This window comes from Pagrus major, chromosome 6 (assembly GCF_040436345.1).
Source record: "Pagrus major chromosome 6, Pma_NU_1.0".
NCBI lineage: Eukaryota > Metazoa > Chordata > Actinopteri > Spariformes > Sparidae > Pagrus > Pagrus major.
Genome location: NC_133220.1, coordinates 24,466,648 through 24,489,559, shown reverse-complemented (window position 1 = coordinate 24,489,559; position 22,912 = coordinate 24,466,648). Strand labels below are relative to the sequence as shown.

The window sequence follows — 22,912 nt, the reverse complement described above, 5'->3', positions numbered from 1 at the left end:
AGATGCATTTATTTTTGTCAAACCTAAGATATGACATCAATCTAAAAGAAATGGAAATGAAAAACATAGTAATCAATCAAGTTGGCTTGTTCTGTCAATTTGAAACTTCTTGTGTGTATTTCCGCAATGTCGCTGTTGGTTTTCCTGAGGTTGTTTCAGTTGTAGATCATTGTGATTGTCAGCCATTTGACTTGTTAACCTGTTGGCTGACACCTGTCAGCACTGGCTGGCACTCAGCCACAGAGGGCAGCTCAGCTGTCAATCAATCTTATGGGATAGTTCATAGGTCAAAAGTTGACAGGGTGTCACCTGTCACGGTTGGAGCCCACAGTTGTACTGCAATACTGAATGTCTGAGTCTATTTCTTAGCTTGTTTTTCCTCATTTTCTGTTTGTTACGGAGCCTTAAAGGGGCTCTGTGGAACTTGTGTGTTGTGTTGGAAGCAGGTCCTTAATGTTAGCAGACTCCATTTCTCAGCAAACGTTAGCTACTACAGAGAGCAGTGATATTTTTCACTTTGCTGTTTATAATCATGTGATTTGCATTATAATGAGACCATCAAATGACTCTGACAAGTATGTTTCTACTAGCTTGTCACTTATCCTCATAATAAACAGAAAATAAGCCTGTTTGAGTCTTTTCGTATTGGAGTTGCTGTAGCCTGTCTGAATGACCTCAGCATCACTCTTTCTCTGTCTCTGTGTATACGTGTGTGTTTGTGGTTTTGGAAAGTTACTATTGGCTCACTAGCAGCGTAAGGACTGCACGCCACATGTCGAGTCTTCCTCCAGTAAACTTTATCCGTCTCTCTTTCCTCCTCCTTCTTTTACGAGGTAAAAATACCCCACAATCAATCATTTTTACTGAGTGTCTCTTATCATTACTGAGCGCTTCTGCTTATTCAACTGCCTGGTCAGCACAAACACAAACAACAGAAAGAAAGAAGAATGACCTCAGGTTCTTTACATTTCTGTAGTCGTACATGCAGATGCTTGACAGTTTGTCTTTATGTGTGTGTGTGTGTGTGTGTGTGTGTGTGTGTGTGTGTGTGTGTGTGTGTGTGTGTGTGTGTGTGTGTGTGTGTCAACCCATCATGTGGAACAGCATGATCTCTGCTGACAGCCTCTTCTTCAAACCAGCTGCTGCAGATGACAGAGGGAAAGTGAGAATGAATCTTACTATCCTCTCCATCAGCCCTTCATCCCTCCTTCCTCATCCCCCTCATCCTTCCATCCCTTCATCTGCACTGCTGGAGCAGGACCAAAAGCGTTAAACCAAACACATGACTTGGCATGTGGTGGTTCATTCCTTATGTGTATGTGTGTGCGCGCATTATGGTTACGTGACTGCTGCAAAAATCAACCATGTGCTCATTTTCTTTCAGGTGACTCCCACCTGTACCTCAACACCAGACCTGGTAAGTGTTTTCATGTACTTGTTTGGTTTTATATTGTGTAATCATTGCAGTAGAGTTACTCTTTTCTGATTGTTCCTCAGCACGGCTCCACTAAATCTACATCACAGAAGAAGAGAGGCTCCATACCAAGGTACCAAAGAGGCTGAATCACACATCAATCAACAGAAAATGATATTTGATATGTTAAGTAGATCCCCAAGTTCAGTAAAATAAACATTAAGGAACTTAACTCTGACTGTCTTAATCTCATGATGGCTGTTTTGGCTGCACTAAATCAATGAACTGTCTCCTTATCCAGGGGTAGTAAAATTGTGGAACAAGTGATGGAGCATGTGATGGAGTGCCACTATGACTTTGACCTCACCTACATCACGGAGAGGATCATCTCTGTCTTCTTTCTGCCCGACCTGGAGGAGCAGCGGTACCGCAGAAACCTACAGGAAGTGGCCTCCATGCTGAAATCCAAGCATCAAGACAAGTTCTTGGTCAGTCATGAAACTCAAAACAGAAGGAATATACACATCTTTTGTAATTTGTCTCCTAAAAGGAAAAAATAATTGTGCAGTCAAGTTGAGGTCATGGCTGCTATTAAAACTTTTTATTAGCTTGTATTTGCATATTTGTGTAACTCTCCAGAAAGGTTATTTCTTTAAGTCCTTATCTGTAACTGATAAGGACTATTAGCTACCATATCCTGCTCCCTTTAAACGCAAAACTTTTTTGATGTATTTTTCACTCAGCTGTTGTAAAAATAGATTTATGACATCTTCTTATGCGTCTCTGTCTTTTCCAGCTCCTAAATCTATCAGAGAAGAGACATGACATCACCAGACTCAACCCAAAGGTACAAATTTACATCTTAAAAAGATGTCAGATCACACACTGCTTTGGTTACAGAGATACATCTGAGATATACACTACAAACATGATCACTTTGCATTTTCAAGATGAAAAGGTTTGACTTGTTTGAAAGCCTGAATTTGAATCATCTTTCCTCCTCTACGGTTCAGGTGCAGGACTACGGCTGGCCTGACCTCCACGCCCCTCCCCTGGACAGGATCTGTGCTATTTGTAAAGCCATGGAGACCTGGCTGACTTCTGACCCCCAAAATGTCGTGGTTCTCCACTGTAAGGTCAGTGCATCCTAAATCCACATCTGCTGGCTTTGCTGTGAAAAATGTGAAACAGTTGGAAAACGTATTGACACTTTGATTTGTGTTCTGACAGGGAAACAAAGGGAAGACGGGAGTCATCGTTGCAGCCTACATGCACTACAGCAAGATATCAGCTGGGTAATCTGCCTTATTAACCTAACTAAGCACTCAATATACCAGCATAAAGATCAATTATTCCTGTTTAATTTACACTTGCCAACAAGGCTACATTTCAATCCAGAAAGATTGGATTCCTACAGGTGGAACATTTCTTTTGAGCTGAAATCAAATCAACCTTACAACTACTCAAAAATGTCTTTATTCATAGATATACTTGGTTGTCATCAATACCTTAACCGTCTTTGATGACCTTCAGTGAGCGTTTGATCAATGTGATTACTGTAGGACTGCAACTAATGATATTCTTTTACTATAGAATGATCAACAGATTATATTTTCAATTAATCATTTGGTCACGGTTATGCCAAAAAAATGTTAAAAATGCAATTAGATTTCCCAGAGTCCAGCATGACATCTCACAATAGTCTAAACCCCAAAGACATTAAGTTTACTATCCACTATGCCCCTTTGTAAGAATGTTTCCCCCTGCGAAAGGGATCTACCCAAAATAGTGGGGTTTTGAATGATATAATAAAATGTGTAAATAGAAAAGTAAGATTGAAGTTAAGGCTGAGGGTTTGATCAATAAGAGGTATTCCTTGATCTGACAAATTCAGCATAAATCAATCAATGCATGCTGGCATGGCACTCCTGATCTCTGGGAAAGAACCTTTTGTTTTCATGTGATAACCAGTTATCTCAGTATCACAAGATAACAAAGCTCATTTTCTCAGAATAATGACGCAATTAACTTGTGATCTCGAGATAGCTGCATTAAGAAATCATTCCAAACACAGCCGTTCTTGGCTTTTTATAATTATCAAATTTGATGACGATTCATTTTCGGTCAATCGACTTACTAATTAGTTATCTAATCGTTTCAACTCTAGATCTACTCCAAGCATACACCTGTTCACCCCAACCAGACTAGACTATATCTTCCTACCTTTTGTTTGCACGGATCTGTACCAAAGCATTTATTAACACCCTGCTGGTTGTGTCCACAGAGCGGACCAGGCGCTCACAACACTCGCAATGAGAAAGTTCTGTGAAGACAAAGTCTCCTCTTCCATACAGCCCTCTCAGAACAGGTCTGACACACTCGTTTTATCTTTGCATTTACTCCTCTGTCATCCATATATCACGTCTTGCACTGTTGCTGCTGTCATTTCCTCTGTTTCCCCCTGCTCTCATCACATTATTTCCTCACCTCTCTTCTTTAGGTACATCTACTACTTTGGTGGTTTGCTGTCCGGTACCATCAAAATGAACAGCAGCCCTCTGTTCCTCCACCAGGTCCTCATTCCATCACTACCACACTTCCAGGCAGGAGGAGGTCAGTTTTACACCAATGTATCTTGTATAACAGCTTGCAGAAAAACAATGAAGCCTTTGTTGGTATATAATTGGCCATCCTTTACTGCTTTTCTCCTTAACTCTATAGGTTTCTACCCTTTCCTTAAAATCTACCAGTCTCTCCAGCTGGTCTACACTTCGGGCGTCTAGTAAGTACATGGCTAGTTATCAAGTTGTACCACTTTGTGTGCCTTTCCTTTCCCTGTCCAGCTGACAGATTTTGTCTATACAGGCCTCCGTCTGTGTTTAGGTGTAGGCTGGTCTGTGCTTATGTTGAAGTTAAAGTTGTTTAACAGTGTTTTACCCAACTAAGACATGTTTTGACTGGTTTTATGTATGTTTTGAGCTGGTGTGACTGTTTTTTTATTGTGCGTGTGTGTGTGTGTCCAGTGACCCCCAGAGCTCCAGGGCAAGGAAGCTGTGTGTGACTATGGAACCAGCACTTTTATTAAAGGGGGACATAATGGTGAGTAATAGCTTATATTGAACTGTGTGTCACTAATCGTAAAGCTTACTTTGATTTGAATCCCTTAGATACTCAGTACAATACTGTAATAACTACAATACCTCAGTTGGTTTGAAACTGCTTCCTGATTTTGATACGCTTCGGTAACTTTGCTTTAAAAAATGCTGTTATTTTTAAACCATTTAAACAACAAATCCTCTGAAGACTATGAACACACACGCTTAATTATTTTCTTGTGCTGTCTTGCATGTCTCTTTGAGCCCTTAGCGACAAAGAAAGACATGTAGGTGCTTCATTTATCTCAGAGGGTAATCAGTTGTCACAGCAGCAACACGCACTGAAGACATAAACAGAGCAGTATGACAAAACAGATGAAATTTTGATTTATTATTTTGTCATTCTTGTCTACTAAAAATGTCAACACTTTGAGGCATTGCAAGTGAAATGCTTGTTCTAATGCATCACTCTCTGCAGGTAAAGTGCTACCATCGGCGGAGTCGAGCAGCAGAGAGGGAGGTGGTGTTCAGAGTCCAGTTCCACACCTGCACGGTTCACGGGGCCCAGCTGTGGTTTGGCAAGACTGAGCTGGACCTGGCATGCACAGGTATAAAAACAGAGGCTCGATGGTGTCTTAGGAAATGCACAGAATAGTAAGTAGCAAGTGAAGGATATTTTTGCTAGACATGCATGAGGAAAATCATAGTGGTACGTCACTGCTGGGAGGATGTTTGGACTGTACTAAAATTGTAATAAATTGTTAACATATAAAAGAACAAATGGAACTTCCTGCTGTATATTTCTGTTGCGTCCTTGAAATGGTTTATATGGTGTATAATTCAAAAGCCACTTATTTTCCAGACCCTTGTGATGTGTGTGGGTATTTTGAGACAAATGTTAAATGACAGTGTCAGTTTAGATACAACAGAAATGCTTGCACATGGCTCACTAAGCAGCAGTTTCATGACAGTTGCTCTAAGTACTACATGCCGATGCATGCATACAATGTATAAATAATATTATTCACACTCATGTACGCAAGTAAGAAGAAAATGTATTTCAGACACATTTCTCTCAAGTGTTCTGCTCTGATTCTCTTATGAAGACTAAAGGCAAGTATCTTTATTTATTAACTTTGGTGTTTCCACTTCACAGATCGCACTTTCTTCTGACTGTTTTTATCACAATCCCTCTGTTGTTTTGGAGACAGTCTGGATATTTTAGTCATTGCCTTTGTGCTTGTCTTTCTGTAGATGACAGGTTTCCTCCAGATGCGACAGTCGAGTTTATCTTCTCCAATGGACCAGAGAAAATGAAAGGTGAATATTATCAACTGTTTGTCTGTCGCTGTATCTTTTGATGTGTTCTGTGCACACACTATCTCCCTTTTTACACTTTCATATGCTCCATATCAAAATGTCTGCTTTTCAAGGGCGAGAATACCGCAAGAATGACGCCTCCATCAAAGTAGACTACAACACCTCAGACCCTGTGGTCAGGTGGGATTCTTACGAGAACTTCAACCTGCACCACCAAGACAGCATGGAAAGTAAGAAATGTACACACATGCCGGTGTAAAAAGTAAGTTTTACGTTAATATACGTTATTATCAAATAACCCCCCCTTCTTGTTTCTACAGATATCTCTCACACGAGGGGCCCTCTGGACGGCAGCCTGTACGCCCAAGTGAGGAAACGTCGTGGGCCGGGATCGACAGCTTCAGCAGCATCACCCAATGGTTGCCTCACTAGCAGCCCAACAGTCAAGCCTCAAACTCCCAGCCAGCCCCAGCCTCTCTCTGACTCTAGCCGCTGCTCAGTCCCCTCTGATCAACTGGAAGACACCTCTCTGTCCATAAACCGCCCCGAAAGAGAAAACACTGAGTCTCCATCGAGGAGAAGAGATGGGGAAGATGGAGCAAAGGAGAAAACAAGAGGGAAAGAAAGGGACAGAGAGACTGCGATTTTAGATGACGGGGACCCATCGAGTCCTGGGGGTTTGAGGCGACAGCATTCGTGTTGTGGTCGAGTAGGTTCAAAGTGTGGCGATGGTGGATGGGAAAGGGAACGAGAGCCCTGCCTTTCTAACGGCCATTGTCTTGGCTGTTGCAGCAGCATCAAAAAACATCCAAAAAGTCAAACTCTGCCGGCTTTACCAACCAAATCTGTGTCCCCGCCGCCTCATTCAACTCATATGGAACTCTGTCATCGACATAGTGCCCATCCTTTGCCAGAGTTACCATGGGAACGTCCACCTCCACCCCCGCCACTGCCCTGTCTCCTCAGGCCTTGCTACCCTTATTCGTCCCCTGAACGCAGCCACCCACACAGCCACACCCTCCCAGCCTCAAACAGACTCTGCACTGGGGAAGATTGTCACCTCTTCCATTATTCCAGCCACAGTCCAGCCTCTCATCTCTCCCACCAGTCACTGCCCTCTAGCCCTTACAGAGAAATGTTCTTTGGCTCTCCAACACCATCCTCTGGCTGCCCCTGTCGGGACTGCTCCAGTAGGCGTGAGCACCAATCAGCCTCAGTTAGGACATTCCACCCATTGCTACCCGACCAATCCGAAAACCCACACTGGTCCCAAGGAGCAGGAGTACAACGGACAAGAGAGGTGTCTCCACTGTGGGAAACTGAAAACCCATGGGAGGTGGCGAGAGAGGCGGAAATGTGGCAGTGCAAACCAGTCATGCCGGCATTTCGCGTCTGCCACTCCAGTTTGGATCAGGGTCCAAACCCAGAGCTTCCAAGATATGCTATCGGACCTCACCAGGGCTACCCCAGCCCCCCGTCTCTGATGGATGTGCGAGATGGAGCCAGCAGTGGGTACCACACCCCTCCACAGCCCCGCCATTCCTGTCCCTGCTCTCCTTATCAGTCATCCCCAGCTGAGAGCCATGAGAGCCGGGGCTACGCCTCAGGGTACCACTCTGAATCTGCCTCGCCTCTGCCTGCTAGTAGCCCTTCTCCTGGGAGAGGCAGGTTGCCCGAGACCCCCTCTGGATCTAGGGACCAGCAGGTTACTGAGCATCTCAAAGGTGAATGATAGATACAGTGGTTTACATTGAAATAACATGTTTGTTACTTTATGTGTTATTTATTTGTTCCAATTTCTTTGTGATACGTTCATCTCACCTTTTTGCATCTCACTTCTCGAAGTAGAAAAGGCTGATGCAGCGGATGACATATCCCAGGGTTCAGAGGGTAAATCGGACTCTAATGGCCAGTCAAGCACCCCTGGACTGGACTCTGATCATGACTACACAATCATTGGTAGCAGCAGTCCCACACATACAGAAGACAGGTGGGTGAAACGTTACTTTTCGACAACTGCTTATCCTGAAAATAAAATTACATTTACCCAGATTAGTATCCAATTATCTTATTCTTTCCACAATTTTCCTTAGTGTCACTGCTGATAGCCCTTCTCAAAGCCAAGAATCCTCCACACATCCTGGGTCCAACACAAATAGTGGCAAAACTATCACACCTGTACCAAGAGAAACTCAAACCCAAGGTTCAAACATATCCATAAACTCCACACAACCATCAAGTGAGAGTTTGAGCCATGGTGGTAAGCTTGGGGCAGCCAAGATTGCAGGAAGTGCAGATGTCTCTAACCAATTACAGACTTCAAGCTACGCTACTGTCATCATCACTCCAGTCCAAGTGCAACTGAACGGCTCTGCCCTCCCTAGCGATACTCCATCTGACAGCAGCAGGAGTGCATCCGTGAACCCATCTGTCAGTCTCAGTTCGAGCCCTACCACCACTTCACCAAATTCTCCTATTGGCTCCCCGGACATCCAGTCTTCTCCCCAGCGATCCACATCAGCAATGGGACAAAGACTGACTCCGGAGAGAGACAGCTCAGCCGACACAAAGCCACCATCACCTGTGCCCGACGGATATCACACACCAACCTTCCCCTTAGCGTCCTATTACTACCCATTACTAAATGTCCCTCATGTACCATACACTGGGTACACTGCAGTCACCATCCCCGCCTTCCAGCCTCCACTCCCTGAGAAGAAACGACTTTCAAACACACCTGGATCCCTGAATGGACACAACTCTCTACTCCGGGTCTCTTCAGCTCCCTCCCCAACACACCATGTTACTTTTTCCTCTTCTGCTGGAGAGCAGAGATGGGGTTCTTCACAACACAGCGGTAGGGAGGAGACAGACATCAGGGTCAATGCCAAGTTCGTCCAGGACAGCTCCAAGTACTGGTACAAGCCAGGCATCTCCAGAGACCAAGGTAAGGGTTATAATGAAGGACGGTGATGGATATCTAGTGTTTGTATTCATCATTGCCAAACAATCCAATCTTCTTTGACCATTAATGATTAAGGGTTACAGTATAGTGAAATCTATGGGTATAACATGCAGGAATTTCCTAAAAACCAATGTATAGACGTTTTCTGACATTTTCGTTAATTGCTCAGGGAATGATACATGGATCTTGATGGAAGAATACAGCTGTACTTAGGTGGCTGGAGTGTGTACAATCTGATGCAGATCATAGATCAAGTAATCTTAAATTATGGTTATGGTTATATTATGGGTGGTTTAAAATTTAGAGTGATACAGGTTACGAGTTTGATATTGGATAAGGCTTGATTGAATTAAAGGGGACTGTTGGGCCATTTTGGAGGTATGCGCTCTACTTAGTGTCATTCTAGTTTTCTTTAAATTTTGCTGTCTGGAGAAATTGTGGGGTTCTGTTGGTGGCTCACCAAAACATCCTTATTAGATGACCTAGAAATGAGACAATTGACAATCCTCCAGAATCCCTAACTGGTGTGTTTACAAACCGCAACCAACAGATCCTGCATAGTATACCTTTAATATATCATAGCAGAAACAGCCGGCTGTCCTTAGACGTATAACCAATCTACTGTGATTGCTGTTCTCTAATGTGTCTTCTCCACTGCAGCCATAGCTGTTTTGAAGGACAAGGGACCAGGAACTTTCCTCATCAGAGACAGCAACTCCTTCCAGGGGGCCTACGGCCTGGCCCTCAAGGTGGCCACGCCTCCTCCTAATGCCAATGTCATTGGTAGCAAAGGTATCCATTATGAATACTGTTATCAATAGGCCTTTTTAAACATTGGAAAAGCAAGGTGAATGAATTCCATGTATTTAATTTTGATATATTTGATAAGCAAGTACTTTGTAATTTGTAAGTATTTTTAATGTTTTTTTTTCAATCTCTGATTGTTGGTTAATACATTTTTAATCGGTTAATTGATTCATGATAAATCATTAACATCCATGTGTATGTTTTAGTTGACACCAATCACTGAAAGTGTTGATGCTGAAATACTGTTACAAAACCTAAGGCACAGGTACCAAACAGAATAATAAGTAGGAGTGTTTCTTGTTTCTTGTCTTGTCTGTTTGTGCATGAAATGGAAAAACACAAATGAGGCATGGTCGTGATCAAAAAGTGACATTATGGTTTTGTATAGTCATCACAATCTCATGTTTTTTTGTATTTGTTCATGCATCCTTATAAAACGTGCTCTGTAGCAAGACAGTCTGCCTTTTTTTTGATCCTCTCCCCCTCCTCCCTTTTCACCCTCCTCTCTTCTCTCCCAGGGGATCCTCTGGAACAGCTGGTGAGACACTTCCTCATCGAGACGGGGCCACGGGGAGTGAAGATCAAGGGCTGTCAGAATGAGTCCTACTTCGGTCAGTTATGTGTGAGACACAACTGCCACAATATGTTTCACGTATTTAATTTGTACTGAAACTGATCACTTCACTCTGTAAACCTCAACAAAGTGGGTTTATTGTTTCTTCCCAGTCCCCTATTTTCTTTCTTTTAATGCCTTCTTATGTGTACATAATCATAATCTGTTTTACCTATTTTCTCTTTTTATCTCAGGAAGTTTATCTGCTCTGGTGTACCAGCACTCAATCACTCCCATCTCTCTGCCATGTGCCCTTCGCATCCCAGAAAAAGGTCAGATCAGTGTCATTTAGGTGTCATGATTTTTATTCCTAAATTAAACATGCTCCTTTTCAAATACAATGTATTCATTACAAGAGATTAAATAAATACTTCAAAGGTTATTTCAGCAGTTACAGACTGGGTCCTCAATAATTTAGACAGTACTGTTATGTAACTGAAGACTATGATGTTTCAGACCTGGTTGGGGAGCTTCAGGAGATGCAGAGTGCTACAAACACGAGCACAGCGGCCGACCTCCTCAAACAGGGAGCAGGTAGTACATGAGCTTCTTATGTTTTTGCAGATTCTCTTGTTATATGAACTTCCATAGAGGATATATCACATGCGGCGCAATATTGTAAAGTTCTTACTTTTGACCAGCAGAGGCTGCTCAAGCCTCATATTTTCATACCACTGAGCCTGAAGAACATATGTTTATATCAATCCATAATTTCTCATCTCTCTGGTAAACAAGCTTGCAACGTGCTCTACCTGAACTCGGTGGAAACTGAGTCGTTGACGGGGCCCGAGGCTGTTTCCAAGGCAACCAAGTGTACTTTGGCTCTGAGTCCACGTCCAGCGGCAACGGTGGTCCACTTCAAAGTGTCCTCTCAGGGCATCACTCTAACTGACAGCAAAAGAAGGTTAATCTTTGCCACAACAAACCTCCCTCTTTTTAGGAACATTTAATAGGAATGGAAATGACTGCTAATCTTATATAAAGTGGTATTTGTTACTGTGTTAAATTTCTTATGCATGACACAGTATGAGCACCAGTTTGATAGAAAACTTTCCAGATCGTATTCTTAAAGCCAAATGACTCATAATGTCGTTGGTATTTACAGGCTATTTTTCAGGAGACACTACCCCATCAGCAGTGTGACTTTCAGCAGTCTTGACCCCCAAGACCAGAGGTGGGTCACTGAGACATATCGAAACACACGCTGGCTGTATGATTTTAATGAAAAACTACTTTTATATATGTGATTCTTTTACGTGTTACTGCCAATTATCTTTAGCAAAGGCAGTAATATCTCTGTGCTTCCTGCTGCTGCTGTAAAAATACTTTCTGTATTGACTTATATTTTATAAATATAAGCTGTCTGTGATTTATGTGCCTGCTTTTTTCTCTGAGAGATGAAGGTAGATGCTAGTGAGTGCCTTGTCTGTATAAAACAGTCTCCATGTCTTTGTTATTCATGTTTTCCTACGTTTTGTCTCTGTGTCTCTATATGTGTGCCCGTGCTTCAGGTGGACTAATTCTGATAGCACGTCAAGCAAGTAAGTGCTTGTGTCACTGTGTGTACTTCTTTTGCGAGTGATATTATCAACCGGAACAATGTGCTACCCAGCATGGCAATTAATCACATTGTTGCTCTGACTTCTTGAGTTTGTTTTGGTGTCAAATATTTGCTCTTGCACCTTTTGACCTCTCATGTGTCCTTTTTGCTGCAGGATGTTTGGCTTTGTGGCGAGGCGGACGGGCAGCGCTACAGAGAACGTGTGTCACCTGTTTGCAGAGATGGACCCCGAGCAGCCGGCTGTGGCTATTGTCAACTTTATCAACAAAGTCATGCTGGGACCACAGCTAAACAGATGAGACAGCAGGACAAAACTGTGGACTGTTGGGGATCTGGGGGAGAAGTTAATATGATTTTGACACGTTTTTTTGTTTTTTTTATGAAGTGTGTGTGTGTGTATCTACATTTTTGCTTGCATTTGTACAGGTGGCACCACTGTGCTCGGCTGTATGACTGGTTTTATAACAGAATCCAGTTCTGGCAGATCAGTGCTCTTTAGGGCAAAGTGTTGTTTATATGTCAGTTTACAGAGCAAACAGTTAGAGGGGAATAGTTCAATAAGCCAAAGACTGACCTAACTTTGGTAACCTTTGCCAAATGAGATTGAAATACGAGTTTTGTGGGATTTTGTTTGTTTGTTTGTTGTTACTAAAGTTCACATAGTGTGCAAAAACTTCACAAGCTGCGTGAGAGACAATCCATTAACCACACTGTTATTTGTATTAAAGTTGATGTACATGAACAAGTTAACGCTAAAGGAAATCGTTTAAGGTCTTCAGCAATAAAGAAGAATGTCAGAGTCATGTTTTAATGTGTAAAGTGACATGCGTGCAATTGGTCCTTTGCAATGAGAGGAAGTTCTTAAATGAAAGAAAGTGATTTGATGTGATTTTGATTTATCTAAGGAGGAAACGTCTTTTGCTTCATTTTAAATCAGTGGTTACATACAAATTAGTAAGTATTATTATTTTTTTCCCATCACCAATATACTATTAAAGTATACTACACAAATTTAAAAGGGAGGTCAGCCTTGAAACAAAATTAACAAAAGTAATTTAAAAGATCATGGATACAACATGAACACTTCTCTGTAGCTGCAAATGGTCAAAAGCCTTACCTTGTGAAATGTGAAAGGACGTTCTCATGCGAAAACATCTGCAGCGCTGGTAATGTCATTATTAAAAAGAGCCAGTGCAGAAAAATCTCTCCATATCACGCATTAGTCTTGGCCCTGTTTATGTCCTAATATCCATGGTAACACATGATGAGTGAGTCATGTTTTAGAGGGGAGTTTCACTTCAAGCCAAAGATTTCATTTTCGTGTAAAGATATTTCAGTGTTTCTTTTTTGTTTTTTTTTATCAACTCATTTGTGTTGTTTGGTATTCGTGTGTTTTCTATAAACTGATACAGTATTTAGATGACATAAGCACAATCATTATTTTTCATAATGGATTTTTAAGTAAAAGAAGTAATATATTTTAGCCGTCGGAGGTGGTGAGAAGGATGGTTTATGTCATATGCGAAAGGAACTTTAAGTAATAAAAATCAAATCAAATGCAAGTGTGTGCTTCATCATTTACAGGTTTCATGTACAATCCATTTTGAGATATTTTATCACATACTTGCAGACCCAATTTGTCTGTCTTGCTAAAGAGCAGATAAAGGTGGTAAAATAGATTAAATTGACTGCAACACTTTGACTTTGTGTATGATCTTCCACATACTCTGAGCTTATCAACTTACCTATCACAATGAAACAGCATGATTCATGACTTAAGCATTCTGATCTTCTTTTTTTTTTAGGTTTGACAGCAGTTGGTATCCTTGCCGATACATTACTGCGTCCTCTTCCTCAATCTCCTGTTTCTTAAAAAAGTTGTGGAATTAGTCCATGAGCTCTCATACAACCACAACACACAATACAGTCCACAACACTGTCTCCACACGCCTACATAATTTTTACACTGGCCCTTACGCGCTCTGTGATCATCGCTTGTCTGGCTTCTGCATACAACACTGCCCCTTCTTCTCCTAAATCTCCTTTGATATTAGGGCTGCACAGTTAATCGAAAATATTATCAAAATCACGATGCGGCTGAGTGCAATATCCAAATTGCAAAATCAGCAGTTTTTTGATAAACACAAAACGTGTGACCATACAGCATCATAACAAAGTACTTTAGTGCTGCAGAGATGTCCCAGCCTACAAATCTTGCTCACAAGATGTAAGAAATCCTGTTTGTTTGGTACAGACCCCAACAAATGTCACATCATCGTGATTTTAATCTACTAACCTACTGATTGTGAATCATACTGCAATCGCAGTTTCTGTCAAAATAATCACAATTAGATGTTTTGGCCATTTCATGCAGCCCTGTTTTGGTATATTGCCCACTGTACCTATTTTCTCAATAAATATTGGCATCTTTCCGTTAAGGTCACTGTGATTCTTCCATCTTCCCATGCTGCATACAAATAATAGCAGCAACTTCTATCAATGTTTCACCTTTATGTATTATTGTATATATTATTTCATATTTCCGTGTTGTAGTCCTCCTAAATAAAGTCAGAGCCTTCTTTGATTTTATCATTTTCATATGAGTGTTACATACTCAGACAAGTGATCAGACCTGTGTACTGTGACAAGTTTCATTTAAGCAGTCTTGTTCCGCACTAGTTATTGCCACTTCCTTTCCATTTATCAAAACAACTCCGTTAACGTTGTATTTAAACGGATACAGGTTAAAAGGATGAGGTCCCACCGAGATTTGAACTCGGATCGCTGGATTCAAAGTCCAGAGTGCTAACCATTACACCATGGGACCAACTCCGCTACAGAGGGCCAAAGCACTGTATTCATAGTTGATTGTTGTATTTCAGTGTTAATGGACTGCATGTATAGGTTACTGCTATGTCTTACCAGACAGTGACGTTACACTATAAATGAGGTTAAACCTTATAATGATAGTGTCTACGACCCCCTATTCTGCCATCGCTTGTTAGCTAACTAAAGCTAGCCTAGCTTACTCCGATAGGCTAACGAAACTCGCTGTTTGTGGTGACAAACAGCAGCGTCGGAGTGTAAGATCACAGCTAGCCTGTCCTAAACGTACGCCTACATCTCCAGATGCAGAATGTCGACCTCTTTTTGTCTAACCGAGCCTGTCGACATGTGTTAGTATTATCAAACACATTACTGAAGGTTTGACAGTCACGTCAATTGCTCTCAATAACATGCTTTGCTAGCTAGCTTCTCGTTATCCGATTGCGGTTTCCCAAAATAAAAGCTTTGTTTTCAAAATAAAAGTTTATGTTACGTAATTGCTAAGAAGGTGTCAAATTATCTGTAGTCTTAATGTAATCTGAGTTTATAGACTGAAGTGTGGAGCAGCTAAATTCTAACCACAGTTTATTTCGTGGAAGCAACATCCAAATTGTAAGCATGCTTTTGCTGGACCACAACCCCTTCATTTGTTTGAACTGATCTCAAAATCATAAGAAAACTGTGAACAGGGGTAAATTATTGTTTGTGCTGATTTGTGTAAATGGCTTTGGTTGGTTGGTTTGTGCATTACACACAACCAAGAAACAAAAACAGAGACTGTTACTATTTCACAAAACCTTATTAGAGGCCATGTCATGTCATGAAACCACACCCGTCTTCCAACTCAGCCTTCATTTTTCAACTAAACACCTGTGAAGTTTCATGACTGGATCTTGACCAAATATGTCCACAGACAGACAGGCATAAATATTAACACCTGGCAAAATACTCAAAACTGCTTCTGCGGTTGTTCCTGCTGCAGTAAGTGTCTCCAGGAGCATGGATGTGGGCCAGGGGCATTTAGTAGGAGGTTAATGTCCCCTTTCCTACATTCTACCTACCTTGCTGCCTTGCTCAGACCAGCCTTCCTTTTAATCTCAAATACACACCTTTAAAATGCCATGACCGCATCTCACACAGTTATTATGCTATCAGGCAGACACAATCTGTCCACAGAGAGACAGGAAGACAGACAGATGGAAGGACAGACATATGAACACCTGGTAAAGCACTCAAAAAAGCACTTGCCTCTGTGGTAGTCCCTGCTACAAAAGGTGTCTCCAGGACCACATTTGATTACATTTCATTATGGCACACATACAGAATCACAAAGTGAAATCATTACCAGCAGATACTGTCCTGGATTATACTTCTCAATGCTATATATCAATATTGTTCCAGTTGGCTGGATTGTCTCTTTAATGTAGTTTAATATACTATAATATCATGTGAAACCTTGTTGTTAATTTTTTAATTTATTGCAAAGTAACAATAAATGCCAATTTTGCCCACACCCATGTGTGATAGCACCCTACAGTAATGGGCAAATAGTGGCCATGTTGTCCCTCATCCTTCCAGAAGATGGAACTAGAGGGACTGTAATAGACCGGGGTTGTCTTCTGGTATAGTCAGATCTCCCTATTGCAGCTCCTGGCGGGCCTCTGGATGAAAACAGTAGGTAGTAGGACCGCAGTATGAGGTTTCAGATTTTTCTGCCTGTGAATGAAAGATCAAAGTCAGTCTCACCGCATCAGTAAATTTGAGAACTGGCTCATGTTGCAACTGTAATACCTGTTTTCAATAAGACCTGTTATTTTTGTACTTCATGAAGTCTAAGAACTCCAGGAGTCCAGGAACAGCTTCCACCCCCTCCTGGTTATCTTCTGAGGAATTATAAAAAGAAAAATAACCTTTGGTCTTTTAAGTAAATATTTGAAGAGGACAAAGGAATTTCAATAATGTTCAAGATTTGCCACAAAACAAAATATAAAAGATATCTGTTTGTTTGAGTGAAGACACACACGCTCACATAGGACTAATACTAAACCTCTACTCACACATTAACACAGTTTGTATGTGAATCATTTACTTTTATTTGTACTTTTACTGCAGTAATAATCATACACACTAGGTTTGATAAAAAATAAACAAACTATTGTGGTTATTTATTATGCTTTGATTATAAAAACATGTTGTGATAAATTTCATTACAACACAGCATAGCCTTACAGCATGGGTCAAAATTAAGTACTTTACATAAGTACAGTTTTTGAGTTGGACATTTCAATTTAATGAAGCTTAATAGTTAAACTCCACTCATTTTAAATGCTGCAGATTAAACTTATTTAAAGATGCATTTTGTAACTTTTTCTTTACCTGCCGCAGCAGTGTTGGCTGGTATTGTTTTCACAGTCTGTGTTTGTGTGTCTGTGTGTGTGAACATGGAAAAATGTGGTCCTGGAAACACCTATTGTAGCTGGAACTGCCACAGAGGCAGTTTTAAGTACTTTGCCAGGAGTTACTTCTGTCTGTGGACGCATTTTGTCAGCATAACAGTGTCGCAATTTCACAAGATGAAGTCGCGGAACTTCACAGGTGTGTATTAGTTGAGATCAAAATGAAAGCCATGTTCGTATATGGGTGTGGTCCAACCTGGAGTACTGAGTACTCACATAATAGTGTAGTAATCACTGAGGAGCACTCATGGGTTGGAATGTAGCATGTTGACAGGCATCACGGCTGATGTGATCCCATCATGATTGTCTTTAATTTAAAAATAATTGTATTACTATATTCTTGAAATGTAGGACTTCCAGATGGGCAATGTGCTGTTTTTGTGCTCTCCCCACCATAACTCAAAATAAATGCCTGTTTTGCTCAAATGTTAAAAAAAAGCAAATGTAAAAATGTGGCTTTGAAATACATCTAAAACTTAAAAAACCAAAAAAATGTTATCTCTCGCAAACTGTTATCCATTGTATCAAGAGTTCTGTTTCTGTTTGTTTATAGGACCATAAAAAAGTTTCAAAGGACACTTTAATCCAATTGCATATCACATACCAGCATCAGACAGCAATGAAATAAAATAAAATAAAATAAAATAGTACCTTACACAACATAACTTTAATAAAAACTACCTATCAGTCTAAAACAGAAACATTTAAAATAATACAAAACAGTACAATGAAGACAGACAAGCAGGATATGAGCAAGTAACATTTGGAAATGAATTTAACGGTCTGCTGGCATTTAGGACGATGCTGTCCTGAACCTGTCGGCTCTGGAAATAATACTCTAGTAATGTTTTCCAGAGGGTAAAAGAACTGCATAGTTTGTGGCCTGGGATGTTCTGGGATGATTCTGTGGGCCTCCTTCAAGTGTCTCCTGTGGTAAATGTCCTGGAGGGTTAGTTGTTTATTGCCTGTGAGAAGCTATGCTATTTACATCACCTGCTGCACAGCTTTACAGTCCAGGTTGGTGCAGCCTGGACACCACACAGTGATGCAACTGCTATAGATACTCTCAGTGTAACACAAGTAGAAGGTAGTGAGGCTCTACGGAGCCGTGCTGATTTTGCATGTCAACATTATTCAGTGAATTCTGAATGAGAATGAGGGTGTTTGTACCTCATCCACAGTTAACTTCTTCGCTTACTTTCCTGGCACCATATTTAAGGTTTTACGTTCAAAGTTAATTATCATTCTACAACACTGGGTTATACAAGGAAATGTAGGTTGTAGTTCCTTTACGCTACACAAGAAAATTACTATTTTTATGGTGCTGTGTTGAAGATGAGTTCAGGAGTCTCAAGTCAGAAGCTGCGTCGTAGTCTGCTGATACTTCTGTATCTTTTGCCAGATGGCAGCAGGGTGAACAGTGCAGACACCTTACCTCATTGATGCCACTGATGCTCATTAGATGGATACAAATGATGTTCCGCGCAGTTTAAATCACCGGCTGTAGAGCCTTCCTGTCCTGTTTCGTGCAAGAACCACGCCAGTTTGTGATGTTTCCAGTCAGGATGTTTTCTATCACTGTTTTTCTATCTCTGTAAAAGTTGACGAGAACTTTGCAGCAGAATTTAGCCTTCGTAAGCTTCCTTAAGAAGTCAGTGCGTGTGTGTCTTTGCTGCCTTTTTTTAAAATCAACAATCAGGTCCTTGGTTTGGCTGACGTTAAGCTGTAGATCGTTCTCTGTGCACCACTCTGCAAGACTGCTGATTTCCTCATTTTCCTACAAACTGCCATCGTTGTTTATAATGATGGAGGTGTAATCCACATACTTCACAATAGAGTCCTCTGGAGTGCAGTTACTGGTGTACAGTGTGAACAGGAGGGGGCTGAGCACACAGGCCTGGGGGGGTCCGGTGTTGAGCACTTAAGTAAAGGAGGTGCGACTGCCAGTCTGAGCTGTCTGGGGTCTGTTTGTGAGAATGACTGATATCTAGTTGCAGAGTGTTGTACTCAAGTTCAGAGTGTTCAGTTTTACAGTTTAATGGGTGAGATTGTATTGAAGGCTGAGCTGAAATCAACAAACAACATTCTGATGTAGCTGTTCTGTAGAGTATCACCTCTGCCATGTATGCAGACTTAACTACTCTTGACCAAGACTGACATATGACTGTGTATGTGTATTCAGAAGTCATATAAAAAACGTGTCCTTACGGTGCCCATGTTTTACAAATACCCTTCAGTAGATGAAGTTTTGCTGAAGCCAGAAATAATACGATTTTCTTTGTTCTATCATGCAAACTCAGTAAGTGACTATGCTAATGACTTTGGTGTTATTCTCAAGCTGATGAAAGTGTGGCGGCTGTGCTGTGCCACAGTTATGTGTGATCACGGAGTACTGGCATGGACTCGAGTGCCGAGAATTAGTGGAGGATGTGCCAATCTTCACCACCAGTGGTCTGCCTGTCAGCAAGTCCAGGATTCAGTTGCACATGCTCGCTGAGGATGACGAGACTCATACTGAATGCAGTGCTGTAAACAACAGTATTCTCACATGTATGTCCAAATGTGACCGGGCAAATGTGTGTATCCACAGTTGATGTATTTGCTCCGTGCCAACTGCAGACCGGATAGCTCAGGGGAAGTGAATCTATGTGGGTTTTGACCAGCAGCCCGAGGCATCCCATGATGACAGGCGTAAGTGGAACAGGGTGGTAGTCCCTCAGGCAGGATATCCTGGGTTTCATAGGCACAACATGAATGTACGCTGTATTGCACTGACACATTACAACGTGGAGCAGGCGAAGATTGATTGTATTCTCAAGGACATCTGCCAGATGATCAGCACATGCTTTCAGATGCAGTCCAGAGATTCTCTCAGGTGCGTTAAGTGGGTTGGCGCACCGGAGGGCTCTGCTCACGTTAGCTCGTCACACAGTGAGTGCTCTCAGACAAACTGTCTCGTTCTTACTGTACAGCTTGTTTGAGAGAGAGGCAGGTACATGTGATGCACAGCTGGGTGGCTCTGTGACTGTCCTCAAGGAAGATTTTTGACACGTGATGTTCGTGTTTTTACTAGATGAAATCATTTCGTGTCTTCTGTCATCTGACGTGCTGATCTTATCGGACTAGATGAAGCAGTGTGTGTGGTGTGTGTGTGTGGTGTGTGTGTGTGTGTGTGTGTGTGTGTTTTGCCTGGATAAGGTCTTGTAAAATCAGATTGTAATTTGTGCTTTATTGCTTTTGAGCAACATTTTTGTTCCCATGACTTGTTTCGTGTCTGTTTTCCTTCAGTCACTGTAGCCAATCATTAGTTCATTGTATTATCAGAATCAGAAATATTTTATTAATCCCTGAGGGGAAACTGTTACATTGCAGTTGCTCCTTCTAGACTAGAAATATCACACTATAGAGAAATTTTAAAAATAATATAAATAGAAAAGACAATAGGAAATAAGAATAAGTAAAAAACAAAATAAAACAAAAATAAAACAAAATAAAATTGTATATAACTGTAAAACAAAAAACAATAACTCTGTGCATTAAAATACAAAATATGCTCGAAATCGATATGTAAGAGAGAGTAATAGTTTAAAGGAGATAATAGTATAAATAAATGTCTGCATTGCATTCATTTGTTTGCATAATAATGGATCAATGTTCCACTTTACCAAAACATGCATCTCCTCTAAATCTGCAGCCACATTACTGTTTTGATACTAATACTTGTGTTTAACTGATGTTTACATATCCTGTACTGCCCTAGAACAGCCTAAAGTCAAATATGTCTGACCTGAAGGCATGTGCCCGTTTGCGTTCTCTTACTATGCAAGTTATTTATGTCTCTGCACCAGTGCCACGAATACTAATTCCTGTAGTTTTAGTAGGTCAAGTGTTTCTGATTTATGATTTCCACTGCTCTCTTGGTTTCCAGACAGCAGGCCAGCTGACTGCAGAGGGCCGGAGCATCTGAGGACACAAAATGGCCGGGCCAGGATACATGTCTGACATGGGTGTTGTGGAGCCAAGTAAATCCCTGTTAGCTGTACGGCTTGATCCAGTGCTGGTGCCAGACTTGGAGACGGCCCAAGCCACAGGACAAGGATCAACTCTCCATGAGCATGAACCTAACACCCATACACTTTACTACTAGTTACTGCACATGAATCAACAGTTAACAAGCTTATGACACATGTCTAAGGTGCTGGGTGGAGGGGGGGCTCAGGATATGCTGATTCTGACAGAAAACAAAACTGGACACGACTGTTGACGCTGAACTTTGTATGTGCGTGCTTGAGTTTTATGGTGTGGTCCTAATTGTTGAGTGGTTTGTACACAGCGAGTACAAAATGTATCAGTGTCTAATGTGGAATGGACCGGAATATTTAGGGAATGTTTGTTGTGAAAATTCTGGTCGTGGATACAAGGCAGTGCTGGCAGGGGACTTAGAAAGCGGACAAGCAGTGTGCAACATTGTGTAGCTCTTGCACTGTGCTGACTGTTAGATCAATGCAGGGGATTAATGGAGGGCTTGTGAGAGTGCAAAATACCTGATACACATCTGATAAACAGAAGAGCTTGTACAGACATTTTTTTAAAATTGCCAGAGGGGTAGGTGGAATAATCTGATCTCAGATTACATCTTTTTGGTTATTGCCATCATCTGTTTTTGATGTTGACTCATTATCTGTTTCAGGAATTGGGTGCACTGCTGTTTCCAGTTTTAATTTTTTTTCCCGACCAAGCTTCAGCCATGTCATTTTGGAGAAGAAATTCAAACTCAATATATATTACAATATCAATAAGGTAATAATACAAACTCAGAAATATTTCTTCTTCTTTTTTTCCCATAACTGTAAACAAGCTGTTCTCAGAGGAAAATAAGGTCTCCAGAACACTGTTTGAAGCTAGAAAGGTGGCAGGGTCCACCAAATATAAATAAAGTAAAACAGTATTAAATTGTCCTTTAAGGTCAGTTTGTCTATTCAGTCATGAAAACAAAGAGTTTGTAATCAGTCACTTAAGATCTTTCTCTTCTGATTAAAATGTCTTTCCCAAAACTACATAGTGCACCTCTAGAGACTGAAGAAGAAATAGAATAAATAAAGATCATTTCTATAAGGCACAAACAGATTGGATAGGGGATGGAATAAAAACAGTACAGTAGTGAGACTCTTTGTATTTTTAAGGGTGGGATGCATTTGTAAAAAGCTATTACTTTACACAATAAGGTGGCTTGGCATTGGAAAACGCGACTGTTGTATCATAACAAATCCTCAATCATTCCCACAGCCGAGATCTGTCTTCACTTCTCAATGTGCGCAGTCCTACCTCTTGTTTTCAGGCTGCAGCAGGAGTAAAGAACCATTCGTCGGAAGAGGATATATGGGACCGGATGAGGCCCTCCTTTCCTTCTCCCCTTCGTATCTGTCGCCTTTACCGTGTTTACATTATAGACACACCCCTGACCTTCACCCAGGCCCCCTCCGCTGGCCCCACCACACACACACACACCCCCACACACCAGAGCTCCTGTGTGCGCGCAACCGTGAATGAACAAATGCCATCTAAATAAATAAGCGGGTCCAAAAAAAGAGAGATTTTTATCTTGGTGAAGAGCAGAAAATATCAGCACTATTTGCCCAGTGTGATCGGGCAGTGGAGTTGTTTAATCGTCTATTTTTAGCATGCTCGGCCATCTCTCATGCATTGCAAATGTATGGCAAGATCGCCATGCAGCTTCCCAGCCTACCACTGTACTGCAGAGTAGACACACCCCTCCGATACGCACGCCTCGCTGCACACATTTGCAAAGTGTCAAAGGAATAATGAAGCAAAACGCGTAAAATAGAAGATTCAGG

At 41.4% G+C, this 22,912-nt stretch overlaps 1 protein-coding gene, 1 long non-coding RNA gene and 1 other non-coding gene across 3 annotated transcripts; 1 reads left to right on the top strand and 2 right to left on the bottom strand.

The window, feature by feature from the left end:
- The first annotated feature begins 1,737 nt into the window (after positions 1–1,737).
- On the top strand, positions 1,738–12,253 carry LOC140998235 (tensin-2-like). Its single transcript, XM_073468445.1, has 22 exons — positions 1,738–1,902; positions 2,211–2,261; positions 2,428–2,550; positions 2,645–2,709; positions 3,699–3,782; positions 3,915–4,027; positions 4,136–4,196; positions 4,438–4,513; positions 4,988–5,117; positions 5,764–5,829; positions 5,943–6,059; positions 6,150–7,553; positions 7,675–7,819; positions 7,923–8,776; positions 9,455–9,586; positions 10,120–10,212; positions 10,409–10,486; positions 10,671–10,748; positions 10,950–11,118; positions 11,320–11,388; positions 11,726–11,755; positions 11,930–12,253. Exons 1-22 carry the CDS (start codon positions 1,741–1,743, stop codon positions 12,072–12,074), a joined length of 4,245 nt encoding a protein of 1,414 aa, XP_073324546.1. The 5' UTR covers positions 1,738–1,740; the 3' UTR covers positions 12,075–12,253.
- Positions 12,254–14,530: 2,277 nt separating this feature from the next.
- trnaq-uug (transfer RNA glutamine (anticodon UUG)) lies at positions 14,531–14,602 on the bottom strand. The gene has a single exon. It is a non-coding gene; the product is annotated as a tRNA-Gln (tRNA).
- A 1,541-nt stretch (positions 14,603–16,143) lies between these two features.
- LOC140997622 (uncharacterized) lies at positions 16,144–22,464 on the bottom strand. The gene is made up of 3 exons (XR_012179376.1): positions 22,383–22,464; positions 16,393–16,484; positions 16,144–16,317 (listed from the first exon to the last, which is right to left on the bottom strand). It is a non-coding gene; the product is annotated as an uncharacterized lncRNA (long non-coding RNA).
- Between the last annotated feature and the right edge of the window lie 448 nt (positions 22,465–22,912).

Bases quoted from the DNA above. Each gene is read 5' to 3' on its own strand.
- LOC140998235 (XM_073468445.1), top strand. From the start codon at position 1,741: ATGGAGCATGTGATGGAGTGCCACTATGACTTTGACCTCACCTACATC. The intron at 2,551-2,644 runs GTCAGTGCATCC...GTGTTCTGACAG, and splicing joins TCGTGGTTCTCCACTGTAAG to GGAAACAAAGGGAAGACGGG. The intron at 11,389-11,725 runs GTGGGTCACTGA...CCCGTGCTTCAG, and splicing joins CTTGACCCCCAAGACCAGAG to GTGGACTAATTCTGATAGCA.